This window comes from Excalfactoria chinensis, chromosome Z, assembly GCF_039878825.1.
Source record: "Excalfactoria chinensis isolate bCotChi1 chromosome Z, bCotChi1.hap2, whole genome shotgun sequence".
Classification (NCBI taxonomy): domain Eukaryota; kingdom Metazoa; phylum Chordata; class Aves; order Galliformes; family Phasianidae; genus Excalfactoria; species Excalfactoria chinensis.
This window is the reverse complement of record NC_092857.1, coordinates 30,775,895-30,794,259: the sequence shown is the minus strand read 5'-3', so window position 1 is coordinate 30,794,259 and position 18,365 is coordinate 30,775,895. Positions and strand designations below refer to the sequence as shown.

Genomic DNA, 18,365 nt, shown 5'->3' with positions numbered 1-18,365 from the left:
CGCATCTCGTTTAACATCTCTCAGTACTGACACCAGCAGGAGTTTAAACACTACAATACTATGTTTTCCAGCCACGGGCTTACTATGAACATACAAACAACTTCAGCAAGTTCAAAGCAGTGCACTAAGTACTTTTGTTTGAGGGAACTCAAAGGGTATAATTGCCAAGAAGGCAAGTTATTTGTCATGCTATGAAAATGTGGTGAAGTGCAAAGTTTTCTTGTTTGCTTAAGCATGGTGTTAGGACATCTTGAAAGTAGTTTGTTAGCAAGAAAATTAAGAGGAACTCCATGATGCACCTAAAACTACTGCTAGTAAACAGATGGCATGTGAATGTAGATAGGAGGCGACTGCTTTCAGCTTATTTCTGGTCATCCCACTTCAGCTTATTTGTATTAGTTACCCAACGTGAAACAAATCCTAAACACACCATGTAGAAAATGCAAGAATGGGTAGTTTGAGCCTGAAAAATTAGTAATGTATGGAGTAACTTGAGTTTTCTGAGCTTTTGGTTAAAGCCTGGTATTCTTGTAATTTCATGTAATAACTGTCTGGATCCTTTGAAGTTTGTAAAATATCAGCATTATTCTAAGTGTAGCCTCTGACTAAGAATCTTTCTTTGTATAAAAGGAATAGATAGTGGCTGTGGACTTAATGAATTATTTTTCTTATACTAGCTGCAGAAGCAAAAGTTCCAAAACCAAGAGGGAGACCCAAGTTGGTGAAGCCACCTTGTCTTTCTGAAAGTGACCTGTGAGTAGTTTGCTTTCATATTAAGTTTCTCAACTATTAAAAATATTTTTCCTTGCTAAAACTTCTTAATTAGTTCCTGACAAGTTTTTGTCTCTTTAGCATTCCATTTGAGTTATTGTTATTTACAAGTCTAAAGTAACTTGTGAAGGTACGATGCACAATTCTGGAGCTAGAGACAAAAGACCTTAAATTTCTGAAGGCTGTAGAAAAGTCTGCTGGGTGAAAAGATGCTTAAGACAACAAGATCATGCAAGATCTTTGTGGTTTTTTTTGTTTTTTACTTTTTAAATCGAGACTTCTCTTCTGACAGCACAATGAGTTACAGCACTGTCTGTTGCTTACATTTCTTTTTCTACCTTTGTTTTTCCTTGCACCAAACCCTAGTGGTTCTCATAACTGAAGGAAAAGTTCAGCATCTGCATAATTTTCAATAGGTTAGCAAATGTACTATTTCAGGCTACATACACTTATCTAAGTATAACTTAAAATATTGAAGTGTTTCCAGTCTGGAGTATTCCGTGGTCCTGCACATGTATGCATGTAGATTACTTAAGGCCATTGGCTTCTAGATTTTGGGTCTATGTACACATTATCTGCTTCATTAGGACCTCCATACTATTAATACTTTATTCTTTTGTTTTGCACAGGTAATGGACTAATTTTAGAAAAAGGCTTGATTATTTTCTGGAAAGTCATTAAGTGAACTGAGTGAATTTACTTAAGCATTCTGTAGTTAAAAAGAATAACATCTTTCTGAACTAAGACAATGTGATTGTTCTTAAACTTGCTGTTGATAGCTGATGTCTAAATGCTGTTCATGTGTCAGTGTTAATGAGGAGGAGAAAACAAAGAAAAAAGGACCAGATGAGAAGCCTAAAAAACAAGGGAAGAAGGATGAGGAAGGTCAGAAGGAAGAGGAAAAACCAAAGAAGGAATATGATAAAAAAGATGGAAAGAAAGAGGCTGAACCAAAAAGGAAAAATGCTGCAAAACTGGGTTCTGCATCAGCTTCTGATTCTGAAGATGAAGGGGGAGAAGAAGAAGGTGACAAGGTATAATTTGGCTTTTCAGATCCATTTATCATAAAAGAAAGTATCACTGAAGATAGTTCTTGATGTTAATGCCAAATCTGTATGAAAGTTGGAACGTTAGGGTTTGCTGATACAAAGATGCAGAACAAAAGCTGTAGAACTTCTTTCTGCCAGGTAGTTTTTTCAGGAATTTCTTCAGTTTTTGTTTTTTTCTTTTTTTAATAAAACGATCTTTTCTAAGGCACTTGAAGATGGATTTAATTTATTTTTTTTTAATTTTATTTATTTATTTTTGGTGGTGTAGAGGTTTGGTTTTGTTCTTTTTGGGTGCATATTAGAGAATACTTGGCTTGAAATAAGTTTTTGAAAGCCATAACATCATCCTAGTCATGTCAGTTTCTTCACTTTTACGGTATTCAGGATAATTTCTTTTTACTGGAGAAGGAAGAAGGGAGGAAGGGCTAATACAATCCAGAAATAAGTGTTAGAAGGTTCTGTACTTAGTTGCACAGAAAACCAGTTCTTGTCAGGTTGTTCCATGGACAGTTGCTGTAGACTAACTGTAGTTCTGTATGTGTGTGTAGGCAGGTTTATATGGCTCTTGAGAGAAGAATTTTAGTAGTCTTTCTTTTCAGCAATCTAAATGCCCCTTTTCTCTTTCTGATCCTAAAAACACACACACAAAAAAAAAAAGCAGAAGAAAAAAGGGGGAAGAAGCTTTCAGTCAACTCATAGAAGAAACATTATAAGAGGCCAGCACGAGAAAGAGGCGACAGAAAGAAAGCGTAAGCAAGAGGATCAGGGAGAAAGTGAGCTGTGAGTATTTTTCAGAAGGATGTCTTAATGTTGTAGGAGTACTTTGAAACTGGGAAGAGAAAATGATACTTGTAAAAATACCGAGCTGGTTTGTACTGTGTTCTTTTTTTTCCACCTGCCTGGTTTTTTTGGTCTGTTTTTAACTTTCAGAGTGGCAAAGCGCTTCTTTTTTTGTGCTGCTTTCAATTATTCTATTAATGTACTGAATATAAACCTATCCTCCTTTGGTTATCTTTCCCATGTTTTAGTCTACTTTTTCTCATATCTGTTTATGACTACTGGGCCAGCATTTACAAAAGCAATAACAGTGCTTTGTACAAAAGGCATTACCTGTGCTACCAGTTGAAGTAAAATAGACTAGCGTACATTAACATGGTTGTCTATAACTTGATGGAGTTTTAAAGGAAAGGCAGAAGATGTAGATTTGAAGATTTTTACAGATGCATGCTGATATTTTATTCATGACGTACTGAAATATACAGATTATGTAACAAGGCTTTTAAACCTGTCAGCAAGACAGGATTGAGAAATTCTAAATTGAATTTCTAAATTGAAACAGGATAATCTTAATGATCTTCTCTGAATAAATAAAAAGTTACAAAGCTAGCTTGAAAGATTTTTGCCTGTCTCCTTTTTTGAGATGGAGATAAGCTCCAGATTATCTCATAAAAACCTTGATTTTTAATGAGATAATTAGAAAAAGATCCAGGAATATTTCTGTCGAGGAGGCTTAAATTATAAATGATAGAGTAGAGGTCAGTTTTAGGATACGTGCACTGCAGTGGCTACATGAGAGAGTTGCATTTGAACCAATTACAGTAAACTTAAAAGCAAGTTAACTATAGTTTTTCCATTCTATAATGTTAAACAGCAGTGTAATTCTTTTTTTTGGTCATCCTAAATGTTTTTTCCTGTATAAATAAGGTTTGTTCAGTGCCACTTCCACAACTTTTTACGTGCAGTTTACAAATGTTACTCGTTTCTCTAAACTTTTAATTTTCTGCTTTTGGGGAACACTGTGAGATTTAACAGCAGTGTCATGTCAAAGTAAAAGGAAAAATAAATCATTTTATTTCAGTCTCTGAAAACTAGGGTTTAACTGATGGTGTCTTTTGCATGCCAATGTTTTGAGATACTATCTCTTTAAAACATAGCTACTAATCTAAAATGTGGAGGGAAAAGAGGCTGAAGAGCAGACTTTTACCACATTGTAAAGATTTTAACATTTTTCATAGGCAGAGTAAAGAAGAAGGCAAGAAAACAGAAGTTAAGAAGATGGAGAAGAAAAGAGGTTAGTTAAAGAAACTGAACAGATTATTGTGGGTCATCTTGAACTTTGATGAGAACTGATTGCCTGAATGAGATAATTCCTGTTAAGGGTGAAGTTGGGGTCTCAGTCCAAATTGTTTCATACATGACTTTTTCCTTCAGATCTGTACGACAGTGTATTCATGTTCTTCTGTGTTGTTTCTTAAGTGCGTTAGGACAGTTCTGCTATTTTTGTTTTACTATTATTTAATATTTTAACTAGTTTTTCAGATAATTTCTTCTATTGGTGACCAAGAACTTCTAATTCTTTGAGTTGAATAATTTCCGTTTTTCCTTCATTCTTTGTCTTCTCGTAACACAGCAACTGGGACTTCTTTGAGTATTTAGGTATTACCTTTTACTGAGCAAGAGGCTTGCTAAGCAAGAGGCTTGTTTTTCCTAAGCAAGAGGCTTAGATTCAGATTACTGCAGTCTTGCCTACTAACCCACAGTTGCAAACTGACCTTCATCTGGATAAGACATTCCTTTTTTAGTACTCCTGTTTTTAAGAGCAATTCAGGAGCTGCAGCTTGTACTATATGTGTGTTGCTCCAAAATTAATGCCTCCTATTTATTTCCATGGAAAAAGAACAAGAAGACTATTTAATAGAGCTAACTATCAGCGGAACAAAACCCACTATTTTTCAACACAGCCACCATCATCAGCTATGCATTTTTACCAGTGACAAACAACAGTCTGCCTGGCTATCTGGAATGTGGCTTGACTTTCATGTTGTTCTCAACACTGCTGAAACACAACACCACCAACCACCTCACTATGCTCACATCCACTGTTTGTCTCTGTAAATGTTCAGCAAAGCATCCGTGAATTTCAGTGGGTGCCATTTTTTCCACACAGAGGAACTTGGTGACATGTCTTTGCTTCATCCACATTTTCATGTCAGACACCACTTTGTCAGACTGCCCCTCTTCAGCCATCGGTCACACAGCAACAAAAATGTAAGAGAATGTTGTGAACATTCAGCCTCTACTGCCATACACCACCAACATCCACCTCTGGCATTGTATACCAACATAATAAAATAGGAGGCATTACTTTCAGAGCAACCCTTGTAATAAGACATGAACTGCAAGTGAGGAGGAGTTATCCAGATTTCAGATATGACCCACTTGCCAAAAATAAATGCAGTAATATCCAGATATCCTGTCAGTAGAAGTTCTCAAAATTAGCAGCTGTTAGTATTTACTGAAGTGTACTTTTACATTTAACAGAGGACAATATCCCAGAAGTGAAACTGGAAATTATTTTCAGTTTATAATTCCTAAGGTAAAAACTATTGTAAGTTGTTACTCATGCCCAATTGAAAAAACAAAAACAACCTGAACCTGTAGACTTTATTTCGAATTGCATCCATAAATAAATACATCACAAGGGTTACGTCTGCATGGTTATCTGAAGTGGACTGCTTGTCTATTTCTCTGCCTTCTCTCTGACATTCAGATTTGTACTTAAGGTTTCTACAAACACAAACCTGATGAGATTTATCAAATATTAATGCGTACTGTTTTTAATCTTCAGAAACATCAATGGATTCTAGGCTTCAAAGGATACATGCAGAAATTAAAAACTCCCTGAAAATTGATAATCTTGTAAGTATATGCATCTTTTAACTTACATGTGAAATTCCAATTAATTAGCGTACATATTTGTTTTTAATTACAGTTCTGAGAATTAAAGGACTTTTTTTTCACTTTGAAAGAGACCTGTACTCTTTAAATGGGGTTGCTGTAGATCTTAAAATACAGATGCCAGCAAGCAAAATCAGTTTTGTTTAAAAAATACTCAGTAATAAGTTATCTATCAGAAGCATTTAGACAGAGTTCAGACAAGTGAAGTGTGCATGCTAGCTCAGCGTGAGCCATGCAGAAGCAGCAGGAGGCAGTGAGTGTGATAGTTGGAGAACTCCCTGGTGTAAGGGATGGATACCATTATCTGCTTTTCTAGCTCATTTGCTGCTTCTTGGGAGCTCTAGATTTGGAACACCACTGACAGATGGCTGAGGCTTGTCTGACCCTCAGGCTATTTATTAGCGGCTGCGGTTTTTCCATGTTGGGCACCAGTGTTAAAGCCAAGGGAGATTTGCAAGTGTCAGGCATGTCTGTGTGGCTTTGAGGGTGATGGTTAAGTGCATGGGGACCGAGGTGGTATTCTCTATCCTCCTAATGAGGGGAAAGGACTTGTGAAGGAATGGATTGATTCTGTGGATTAGTGGTTAGTTCTGGAGTTGATGTAAGCAACAGGATTTGGCTGCTCTGATGATGGGAACCATAAGAAGGTCAAGGACTGCGAGGAGTCAAGAGGATCCACCTGAGTAATAGGGAAACTATTACTGCCTGAAAGTTGGCTAAGCTGGTTAAAGAAATTAAAACTATAAACAGCAGTGAAAGAAAAAGTTAAGAAATGATGTAACAGGGTGGTAATAAATTAATGGCGGGTGATGTAAACAGAATTGACCTTGTAGAGATGTCATTTTGGTACTGATTTACTGATTACAAGTACATGAACAGAAAGGAGGGAGTGCACATTGTGAAGAAGGCTCTGAATTTTTTGGCAGGGTTAGCAAAACTGGGTGTCTCTGAAGTGCATGCAGGCTAATGCGTATGAACTGGGGAATTAGGAATTAAATGTCTGCAGTTGCTGATCTGTGATGTCGTTGGGATCACAGAAATTTGGTGGAGTAGTTCTTGGGACTGGAATGTTCACATGGATGGACAGAGGCTTTTGTGGAAGGACAGGTGTCAGGACGGCAGGACAGGAAATAACTGTGAGAGACCAGTGGGAGTACTTGCGATCTCTGCACTGGGGCTGATAAGACAACTAAGAATTTATAGTCAAGATTAGTGGCAAGATAAATAAATGAGTATGGTAGTGACAAAGGCATCTGCTGCAGACCACCAAACCAAGAAGTAAGAGAATGGATTCTTGAGGTGTGCAAAAGATACCTTAGGATTTGAGTTTCTGGTACTTGTAGGACCACCCTGATGTCTAATGGAGCTCAGCATGTGGATTACATAACTATTCAATAAATTTCTGGAGCCTGAGAATTACCTGACATAGGATCAGAGAACTGACAAGAGAAGGCACCTTTGTGGACCCGATTCCTAGTGAAGGAACTAATCAGAGAAACAAAGATTGAGGGCGTCTTAGCTGCAGTGACAATGAGATGGTGACATTGAGTATCCTGGGAAAAGAAAGACTGACAAAAAGGATCAAAGCCTGGGACTCAGGAAAGAAGACTTAGGTCTGTGAAAGGATCTGCTTGAAAGAATCCCTTGAGAGCTTTTCTAGGAGAGAAAAGGGTAACGAGATCTGACTAATTTTCAGGAATTGGCCTTCTTAAGAGGCGGGAGGTTTGTCTTTGAAAATTCACAGTTGGGGGAAGTTTCTGGGGACTGGAAGGAAAGGCATGACTATTTCTGAGTGACATTCATGAAGCTTTTAACTGAGTAATTGCGAAGAAGCTGTTCTGTCTGTCAGAGGCAGTCTGCTCTGTTTTGCTTCTCAGTGGCAGGTCACTAATTGTGAATAAGAAAGGCTGAGTATTTGGAGAGCAGCTTTAGGTAATGTAGTGCTAGAACTGTAAAAAGAGCAGAAAGTTTGAGTTTGTATCATAAAAGTATGAGTTTGGTTTACTTGTTTATTATTAAATTGGTTATTCAAATGATATGCCTTTCAATGTGTAAACATTACTTCTGCTTGCATTGCAGCTTTTTGTGTTTGCAAGCTTGATGGTAGAGATTACTACAGAATTTAATTAAAAAGTCAAATTAGGGATTTTATAAGAAATTATTAAATGTGGAGGTGAATTCAGTGTAGCTAATGAAGAATTGCTGAGAATTGCTGATGTTTAAGTGAAGTCATAAGATTAACTTATTTATCTGCAGGATGTGAACAGGTGTATTGAGGCTCTCGATGAACTGGCATCCCTCCAGGTCTCAATGCAGCAAGCTCAGAAACACACAGAGATGATTCTGACACTCAAGAAGGTAAGATCTGCTGTGTTACTTAAGCAAGTAGTATTTTGAATTTACATATTGCGTACCACTTCGGAGAGTGTAAAACTCTCAATGTGTTCTCATTCCAAGTTAAAGGTCCAACTTCATCAAGCATTTGGTGAATTTTACACAAGTATTGAAATACGTAAGCGAAGCTACTTGTTTTATTGCTCTGATTTCAGATACGGAAGTTCAAAGTGAGCCAAGTTATCATGGAGAAATCTACAATGCTGTATAACAAGTTCAAGACCATGTTTCTGGTAGGGGAAGGGGATTCTGTGCTCTCCCAAGTACTGAATAAATCACTTGCAGAGCAGAAGCAGCATGAGGAAGCCAATAAAACCAAAGAACAGTGGAAGAAAGGAACAAACAAAAAGAACGAGAAAGAAAAGGACCAAACAGGTAAGTGGTTTCAGTTTCCTGTAATATAAAAGATCCATATTAGCCAGTATTGAGATAAATAGCGTTCTGTATTTTTCCTCATGTAGCAAGATGGTTCAGTAGAGGTTCTTTTTATAAATCTCTCACTTGAAGCAAAATTAATTGCCAATTCATATTTAAGCCTAAAGTTCTCAAGATTTTATTCCAAACAAACTCTCCTGTAATTCTAGAGCAAAACTTGTAGTCATCACAAAAATGGTGAAGTTAAAAATCCTGCTTTGACTTCAGTGATAGAGCTTATACATAAAGTCATTAAGACTGGAAAAGCCACTAAGATAATTGAGTCCAGCAATCAACCCATGCCTGTGACTGCTCTAGACAGTGTCCAGAAATGCTATGTCAATGTGTTCTTGAAAACCTCCAGGGATATTGATTCCCCCACCTCTGTGCACGCTGCATTCCAGTACATCACCACTCTAAGAAGAAATATTTCCTGATAATCAACCTGAACCTCCCAGGTGCCACCGAAGGCCATTATTTCTCATCCTAATACAAGTTATCTGAGAAAACAGGCCAACCGCTACCTAGCTACTGCCTCCTTTCAGGGAGCTGTAAAGAGCTGTAAGGTCTCTGTCCCAGACTAAACAAGCCCAGTTCCCTGATAAGGCTTGTGCTCCAGACCCTCTGTGAGCTGCTTTGCCTTTCCTTGGACACACTCCAGGGCCTTGATGCCTGTCTTGTACTATGTTCAGTTTTGGGCCTCACTACTTAAAGTATGGCCTCACCCAAGTACTAAGGGACAATCACCACCCTTCTCGTGCTGGCTACTGTATTTCTGATGCAAGCCAGGAGTCAGCTGGCTTTCATGGCCACCTGGGCACATTGCTGGCTTAGGTTCAGCTAGCTGTGGACTAGTATCCCCACGTACTTCTCTTTCATGCAGCTTTCCAGCCACTCTGCTTCAAGCCTGTAGGAATGTAGAGCTTTTATAACCGAAATGAAGGACTTTGCTCTTGTTCTTGTTAAAGCTCATACAATTGGCCTCAGCCTGTCAATGAGACTGTCCAGATCCCTCTGAAAGGCCTTCCTACCCCCAGGCAGATGGACACTTCCTCCCAACTTGGTGTCACCTGCAACACTTTTACTGAGGATTCATTCAGTGCCCTTGTCCAGAATATTGGTAACAATACTGAACAGGACGTGCTGACTCATGAGGAATAGCACTAGTGGCTGGCCACTAGTTGGATTTAACTCAGTTTACCACCACCCTCTGGGGCTGGCCATGCAGCCTGTTTTCTTATGGACTGCCAGCTGTTCCAGGAAAAGGCTGTGGGAGATCTTTGGCTTTGCTAAAGTCCACATATATTACATCCATAGCCTTTCCTTCATCCTTTACGTGAGTCACCTAGTCACAGAAGACCTTGCTGGTCAAGCAGGACGTGCCTCTCATGAACCCATGCTAACTAGGCCTCATCCCTTAGTTATCCTATATGTTCCATGTGATTGCAGTCAAGATGATGCATAATTTTCCTGTTTATGTCAGTTGCATGCAGACAATACCAGAGCTGTGGCATGGCCCACAGGTGTGGCAGGGTTTGGTGTGGCCCAGCCCAGTTCCACCCACTTTGGCCTGGTTCAGGCTGGCTCTGCAGAGCTCACTTTGACTGTGCCCAGCTGTGCATGGTACAGCCTGGAGAGCTCGCAGCAGCAGCATGCTGGCCCATTTCAGTGAGCTGCTGGGCTCATTCCAGGTGCTGTTCTGGGAGGAGGAGATGGTGCTGACCCCTAGTGGGGCTACAGCTGGCAGAGACCACCTTTGTCAGTGTCATTGTGTCAGGCCAGTTCAATCTGGAGATAAAGAGACACCTCTGTGGTGCCTTGGATGAGACTCAGTTGAGAAGATGAACCTCTCTGTTGTCCAGGATTGAGATTTGTTGTTACTCCATCTCCTGCAAAGAAAACATCAACATCACCCTACAGTGGCTTACAGAGGAGCTGAGATCACATGGAATGCAGCTCCTATCAGGATGATGCTGTTGTGCAAGCCCACATCCCCTTCTGCTCTGTGCATCCAGCTCACTCTAGATGGATATATTTAGGGGACCTCAGACTCCACTCACACTGAGGTGGAGCCCTTCTTTTTTATTACAAATGAAAGGTCTTTCTCTGTCCTCTTCCTCTTCTTCCCGTTTTGGCACTGCTCTGCTGTAGTATGTGTATACTGTGTGTGTATAGGTATATTTTACATACATATGTAAAATATATGTATATATAATATGTGTATATATAATATATATATTATATATATGTATATATAATATATATGTAAAATGTGTGTGTGTGTTTGTATATATATATATAAGCACTAGCACTGTTTATTAAACTTGGCCCTGTGAGCTGTAAGAAGGCAGTGAGATCCCTGAGGCCAGCTGAGGTCAGCACTTAGAGGAAGATGAGGTTGGTAGCAGACAGCAGCCCCCAGGAAGGGGCTGGGCAGGGCTACAGACAGTCACCCAGGGGTCTTCACCCCTTCTTGGAAGCCCTGTCAGCAGGCAGTATCCTGGGGGTGCCTCTGATGCCTTTCTCCAAGCTTCAGCCCCCACAGGCAGTGTTTGTGGGGGCAATGCCATGTCCCCTCCCCCCCTCTGCAGCACCCCACCTCTGTTCAGTACCTGGGTACGTTGTCCCCCCCTTACCCCTGTGCCCAGTCTGGGCTGTATTATCTTACTGTAGACTCCGAGATGTATTGCTCCACGAGGGCAGGACTTTGAGGGGCTGGTGATGCTGGTGGAGAGCAGGGCTTAACCCTATCCCCTCTGCCCCAGCTGCCCCTGGAGGCTCCTTATCTGCCTGATCATCCAGTTCCAAGCCCCCTGCTGTGAGCTGATTGCCACCCATCAGCTCAGGAGGTCAGGCTACCCAGGGCCCCATCCAACCTGGCCTTGGATGCCTCCAGGGATGGGGGCACCCACAGCTCCTCTGGGCAGGCTGTACCAGAGCTTCTTCACCCTCATAACAGAGATTTTTTTTCCTCTTGCGTAATCTAAATGTACATTCTTTTAGTTTAAAATCTTACCCTTGTACTGTTGCTACATTCCTTGAAGAAGTGTTCCTCCCCATCTTTGTTGTTGGCCCTCTTTAAGTACTGGAAGACAGCAGCTATGTCTCCTCAGAGAGACATACCTCTTCTTCGGGCTGATGAAGCCCAAACTACCCAGCCTGTCCTCCGTAAGGGATGTGCTCCATGTGCTCCAGCCCCACGATACCCATTTGACCACCTCTGGACACACCCCACCAGATCTGTATTCCTGTGCTGGGGGCCACAGAGCTGAATGCACCACTCATGAAGTACCCACCTGGAGTGGAGTGGTGAACAGAATGTTCTGCTGAAGAGTATTCCATCACCTACCAGAATATCTATCATTATTTGTAGCCAGGAACCTGGAGTCTCAAGGAGTTTATTTCCCATCAGGAAGATTAAGATGAGGCTTGTTACACTGCATTTCCAGCAGCTGAAACACTATTTGTTATTTCTATTTGTTTTTGCGTGATTTCAGCTGTTAGGTATTAAGATGAGGGGAAAACATTCACAGCGTTAGAGCTGGAAGGTAAGAAATGACCTGAGGTTTCTTATAGCACAGTTTTATTGCCTGCTGTACTGTCTTTTTGTCCTTTCATTATAAAGGTTCAAAGATTCTGAATGGAGGGTCTGAAACTCAAGACACCAACCCATCGCAGCACAACGGAGAGAATGCTGAAGAAAAGAAAGATAAACACGAAGTCGGTAGTAAGAAAAAGTGAGTTAATTACTTTTAATGAGCTAAAGATCTGTTATGGTGAAATGATGTAAATGGAAAATGAATAGATTGAACTTCCTTGCATCACGTTGAGTTACTGTTTTCTGTACATCTTTTTCTCAACTTCAAAGAATGAAAAAACTTTATTTTTGAAATCACTGCTGTAGAGGAGATTGAAAGAAGTAAAATATGGGCTGTCTTCTTAGGGGAAAAACCGCATGCAGTGAGACAGAGGAAGGTACTCACTTTCTATTATACTTGAAGGTTACTTAAAGTAAACCCTGTCTGAACCAAACTTTACAGAAACAAACGAAATTTATATAATGTTTTTTCTCCTAAATCCATTTCTTCTGATTGGCGGCCACCAACCCACGTAAACTAGTGGTGAAATAGGATATCCTGGGTTGGAACAGACCCACAGTCCTTGAGATAATGTTCTGGGTCACCCAAAATTCAAACTGTATTTCTATGAGCACTGTCCAGACGTCTCTTGACCACTGCCCTAGGAGCCCTGTTCAGTGCCTGGCTGCCATCTTGGTGAAGAACCTCCTTCTAAAGCCCATCCCAGCCCTCTCCTGATGCAGCTCCATGATCACTGTCACTCAGTGTTGGCTACATGCAAGTAGACTGTGGGCTAGAACTGAAACTTCTAAGATTTTATAACTCTTTTATTACAGCAGTTGATACACTGTCACGGGTTACCTAGATTTACCTGTGCCTGTGACAGGGGCAGACACCCCATAGGGCCCCCGGCCCGAAATGGGAAGGGAAAAGGGGAATGGGAGAAGAGAACAACAGCAGCAATCTAAGGAGGAAAATTTATTTTACTAAATATGATATCAGAATACAAGATAACACAATCTAATACAATATGAATGAGACTAATAAATCAAACAAAACAGAGAGAGTGTCCCCGAAAACCGAGAGGCCTACTGTGAACTCTAGGCGACACGGCTGGAACACTTCCCACTCTCCGGGGTCCGAGAGAGAGAGAACTCCAGCCTGGGAGCGAGATTATGTATGTCCTCCTCCCATGACTTATCTCTGGCTGCGACGTCCTCTGGGATATGTAGTTCTTGTCCGAGAGCTGAGTACTCGGGATGCCGCCATTCCACAGAACTGGAGCATGAATCTTCCAGTGATCCATACTGCACATGATGTTATGATGTGGAATATTGACAGCAACACCACAAAACCATGACATACATCTTTACGTTTTCTGAATGAGAAGCCATAGGAATGTTTGAATTTGAATTGACTGAATTTCAGATACTTTCCTCCTGGAGTATTTGAACCTTAGCCTCACTGAAAATGCAGTTCAATATTTTGTGGAACACAAGAAATAATACAATTTAGTGGGGAGGGGGTGAGAGAAGCAGCCAAAGATTGTCCTTAGAGCAGAACACCAGCTTGGTCCCCACGCCTGAATGTGATCCATGAACTTCTTAAGGGCAAGGCTGCATACTCAGCTCTGAATGTTGTTAACCAGAGGCAAGGCACATTCACACCTTTCTGAATATATCTCTCAAAATCTTTGGAAGACGGGAGTTGCCTAATACTTCTGTAGTCATTTTTGCACTTCATAACCACTTTCTGTTGGTAGAAATGTATGGTGCTCCCCAAGGTTGCCTCAGCCTTGGGGCTACCAGTGAGAGCAGTAATATTACATTAAATGCGCATCTTCCACGCAGGGGCAAAAATGGCAGGCTGCTTTTCTGTGCGAGTTGATAGATTTGGCAGTGGGCTCTGCAGGACTGTCTGAAGGGAACGCAAACTGACCTGTGAATGGCTGCTGCTCACAGCTCTTTGCACTCATTCATGTGGTGCTGGTTACTGCTGCCTTAGCTCCACATCTGGCAACAGCCCGCTTAAAAGCAGACAGGCTGGTATCTGTACCTCCTTCAGCCTCCAGCTTCATCTGCTGGATTTGTATCAATGTCATTTACTCTGTATTTTAAAAAATCTGGAGTTAAGACTTGCTGTTGGCATTTCCTTGTGGTCATTAATGTTGTTTTGTTGTAATTCTAGGGCATGTGGTGAAGAGAGGGAGCTCGAAAAACCAGCGAAAGAATCTGCCTTTGAAAACAAATGACACCTCTGGAGTTGTTTTGGTTTTTTGATTCTGATTGAAGAGGATTGCATTCAAAATCTATAGACTTCCGAAAGTTTAAAATAATTTTATAAGCATAGTTTTTTTTTTTTGTTTTGTTTTGTTTTTTTGGTTTTTTTTGGTGGAATTAAAGCCCTTTAATCTTGGTTTTGAAGTATTTAAAACACTTGCCAATAGTTTTGTCCAGTATTAACAGGTAACACATTTCAACATAAAGAATGTCCATTTAGGAGAGAAACTTAGAAATTCCTCTATGTTACAGGACTTAGAGCTGTAGTATATTTTTATCCAACTACTGTATGTTTCTCTAGTTAGTAGCAGGAAAAAGTAAATACTTTTAACTGCCTAATTGCTTTGTTTGTATAAAACCCCTCTTCCTATGATACTGACCTTTGTTTGTGCATAGTTTTTCAGCTCTTGTGGGGATATCTCTTTAGCGTGTTTTGTAGGAGCTGGAAGCAGCGTTTTTATAGCTATTAAAATGTTAATGTGCGAGTTTACTTAATCACTTTTCTAAAGAAGTTTAGTTCTTGCAAAACTCATTGTGCCAATTTACTGCAATGTGACTTCATGGTATGCTTTTGGTATGATAAGTATACTAGACAGAAGTACTGTGTTTTGACCCAGGCTGTCGATGCACACTGCTTGGAAAACACCTGTCTTCAACAATTTCTAAAATTAAAGAATTTAAAGTGATAAAGAGAGACTTGTTCTTCATGCAAGCTTATAAAAACCGAAACGTTCCTAGGAACTGCACATACTTGGTTTCAGTACTGCTTCAATCCTGGGAGCTCTGCCTTGGCGTTAACTTGGGCACTTCTTACTTCAGTATTAACAGAGACACTGCTGAGGCAAGAGAAAAATGAATCCAAAATGCATGAAGGGGAGTGGGGTGCACCTGAGCTACTCTGGAAGTGTTCTTAAAACACATAACTTTGCATGACGTCAGACCCAGGAAGACCTTGCAGGCTGTCATAAAATAGGGGACAGAGGAAGGCCAGGTTAGAAGTCAGCAGTGGTGGCCCTAAGAATCTTCTTTGGGGTGATCAGAGAAGATGACAGTGTTCCAGGTGCGCGTGTCACCTGGTATTATGTCACCTGCAAGGCAGCAACACAGAAAAACTTACTAGGGCCCACTGGAAAGCAATGCTTTCCCAACAAGCACCTGAATGGCGCCTTTCAGTGAGGAAGTTTTCAGTGTTCCTGTATGACAGAACAGCTGGGAAACTCAGTGAAGTACAGAAAAAAGCACTTCATTTCTTGCTCTTATGTTTTTTGAATCGCCGTGGTTTCTCCTGTCAACCCACCCCTTTTGTTGTTGCTGTTTTGCCTTTTTTTCTTAGCAGGGTAGTACTGAGAAGAACGATCTCACTGCTCCAGGTTTGACCGAAGGCACAGCATTGCAGCCACGGCAGGTCCAGCACGAGGTTGTGCTCAGCAGATGGTCACTGGCCTCTGCAGATCCTTAATGTCAGTGATATGTAGTACTACGCAACAGACTGCAGCTACAGGGACAGAGTAACACAGTCATAGAGCCAGATCAAAGCAAAGTGGCATTTTCAGTCAGCTTCCAAATACAGGCAGTTGCTGCAGGCTGGAATTTGCAGATTTCTACAGGCAGTTGTCAGGACAGGTAGCTGTCATTTTGGGAAGCTTCCATTTTTACCCTCACAAAGTCTTTATAGAAAGACGCTAACTCCAAATAAACAGGAACCCTCACAGAGGCTTCTTTGATTTCGCAGCGGCCTCTTGATTTTGATCATTCCCTCAAAACCCATTTTTACCAAAAAGAGTAGCTGTACTCCACAAGTCTTTCTACTAGAAAGAACTGTAAATAAGCTAAGATACATCTGTGTTTCACAAGTGTGAAAGAGATGAAGAGTCAACCATGCTCCCATTTTAAAGGATTAACTGAGATGAAAGCAGGGATGGAGCTCCAGCAGCTGCACTGATGCGAAGCTCTACCCCACTCAGCTACTTTAGCTTTCACTACCTGTCCATTGGACATTTAGAAACTACGGGAAACTTGGATATTTCTCTTGCCAACGTACCTGAGCAGATGGATTTCTCCAGCTCTCTGTGGGACAGCATCCTCCACAGCCATGTTGCTAGCAAAGCAAAGTCTTTCATTAGGAGATAATCACCAAGACCTGTTAGAAGCGTGGAACAGGTTGGAAGGGCTCACGTTGCCAACTCATTAAGCATTTAAAAACATGAGAGCAAAAAGGCAGCCACACAATCAGGTGAATGACTTTTATTTAGTAATTCTTCCTAGCTCAGGATTTTAGAGAGCTGTAGCTCCATGCTTTTAAGTCTGAAACGCATTGTAAAGCTCAGGAAGGAAAAGTAATGAGTATACTTTTCTTCTAGGTACAAATTTGTTTACGCAAATGCTAAACAGTAGATTAAGAAGAAAGGATAAGAAAGAACAAAGGATCAGAAGTTTGTGATCTCTGAATTCTAACAGCATTGACCAATTAGCCAAAACTGAGCAGTGCAACAGAGACTTATCCTTGAATGGACAGCTGGGTCCAGCATTGGACTGCACTGAGAGGACTCACTCAGAAATAAACACTTCAGTGAGGATCAGACTTGGCTGCCACAGGACAGCACCTGGGAGTTAATTAATGTATCATCTTTAAAAATTATGACTTGTAGTTTTGTCGTTTAAGTTGAATGACTTGACATCACAGTGACAACACTTTCTTAACATATATTTTTATTGAACGTAAAGAAGAGGGCAATAAAAATGTTAAAGCCACATTAGAATAAGAAAATAAGCAGCCACTTATTTGTATAGCATTAGGGATGTTTTATATGTAATTAAATCGGTACCGTAAACAATCTGATTACAACTGTTTGATCAATTTCTGTACTTCTTATGCCACAGGTGTTAAAACCTGCCTTCATACACTGACTGCTGACTGCCAGCTGCTGCAGCCGTTCTTTCTGTGCAGAGGAGCAGACAGCTCCTGTTTGTTGGACACACAACTGCAGGTTACAAAATACAAGTGTTTTCCATGCAAATCAAACGTGACAACGTTGGGGATGGCATCAACGAGTGTCACCGATGTTGTAACTGATCAGGTACTGCACGTACTGCGCCTCCCATTTCTGGGCCTACAGCTATTTTCCAGATTTCCCACCTATTCTGCATCTGTACAACAACTAAACAGCAAACTGTCAGGAATCTTCTGTCCAACCCATGCACATTTAATTCAAAAGATAAAATTCGTTTTATAGGTTAAGAAACTTCAATACAGAGCAGACGTGACTGATTCAGACTGCTCTGAGTTACAAACAGATTCATTTATGTCATCAAGAAGGGCCTGAGTTACGCAGACAAGGCAAAGTCTGCTGGATACCCCAGCAAGTACTGAAACTAACATCAACAGCTGCCAGCTGTTGATGGAGGAGGGGCTGCTGTAGCACCAAGCAATTAATTTATGGTAGCACTCGGAGTACCTGACAGCTCATGGCCTCTAGTGATTAAAGCTGCTATCTGCACAGATTACAACATACAGGACAGCCAGCCAAAGCTGCTCTGGTATCCATGGTTTAGCATCTCCCCACTTAAGCTTAGCGCTTAATCCTGGTTTTAATTTAATGCATTTACATCACCTCTGGTAATGCCCTCCCTATCCCATCTTTCCCCCAAACTGACCCTTTGGCTCCACCTCCCCTTCTGGCCAAAGGCCTCACAGATTACAGCCACTTGTGAAGGCATCCGAGGGGCTCTGCTAAGAACCCTAGGGTGGGCTCCCATCATGACAGCAATTGGCTCTCTGCCTGATTCCAGAGAAGTCACAAGGCCAAAGAAGACAACAGAACCCAGCTGCTGTGCCAAGCTCAGGCAGAGAGCATAAGCTATCCTGAGAGGGGAAAAAGGGCAGGGCTTTTCCTTTTGTACAGAAGTCATTCAGGTCTACAGAACCTCAAAGCCTATTCTAATCTGCAGAGCCCCTTAACAGAAATTTCTGCTCTGCCTACTTGAAAGGCTTTCTCGTGTCTAAGCAAACAGCACTAAGCATTACAGTGGCAAGTTCATGTTCAGTTCATGTAACTGAAGAACTTCTGCATTGCAAAAAGTTCCTTCAAGCACAGCAGCGCAGTACGGAGCTTTCAGGTAGAAGATGGGGGAAGCAACACGCT

At 41.0% G+C, this 18,365-nt stretch overlaps 1 protein-coding gene across 3 annotated transcripts in view; it reads left to right on the top strand.

Annotated features, from left to right (window-relative positions):
- PSIP1 (PC4 and SRSF1 interacting protein 1) overlaps nucleotides 1–17,060 on the top strand; it is a 36,972-nt gene extending 19,912 nt beyond the window's left edge. For 2 of the 3 annotated variants that reach the window (XM_072359690.1, XM_072359691.1), the window contains 9 exons: nucleotides 678–753; nucleotides 1,580–1,805; nucleotides 2,479–2,600; nucleotides 3,836–3,891; nucleotides 5,449–5,519; nucleotides 7,815–7,916; nucleotides 8,108–8,327; nucleotides 11,992–12,103; nucleotides 14,132–17,060. In XM_072359690.1, coding sequence (XP_072215791.1) covers nucleotides 678–753; nucleotides 1,580–1,805; nucleotides 2,479–2,600; nucleotides 3,836–3,891; nucleotides 5,449–5,519; nucleotides 7,815–7,916; nucleotides 8,108–8,327; nucleotides 11,992–12,103; nucleotides 14,132–14,195 — 1,049 coding nt within the window. In that variant the 3' untranslated portion in view covers nucleotides 14,196–17,060. The remainder of the gene's footprint in view (nucleotides 1–677; nucleotides 754–1,579; nucleotides 1,806–2,478; nucleotides 2,601–3,835; nucleotides 3,892–5,448; nucleotides 5,520–7,814; nucleotides 7,917–8,107; nucleotides 8,328–11,991; nucleotides 12,104–14,131) is intronic. The other variant, XM_072359692.1, reaches the window with a different exon arrangement.
- Nucleotides 17,061–18,365: the final 1,305 nt, after the last annotated feature.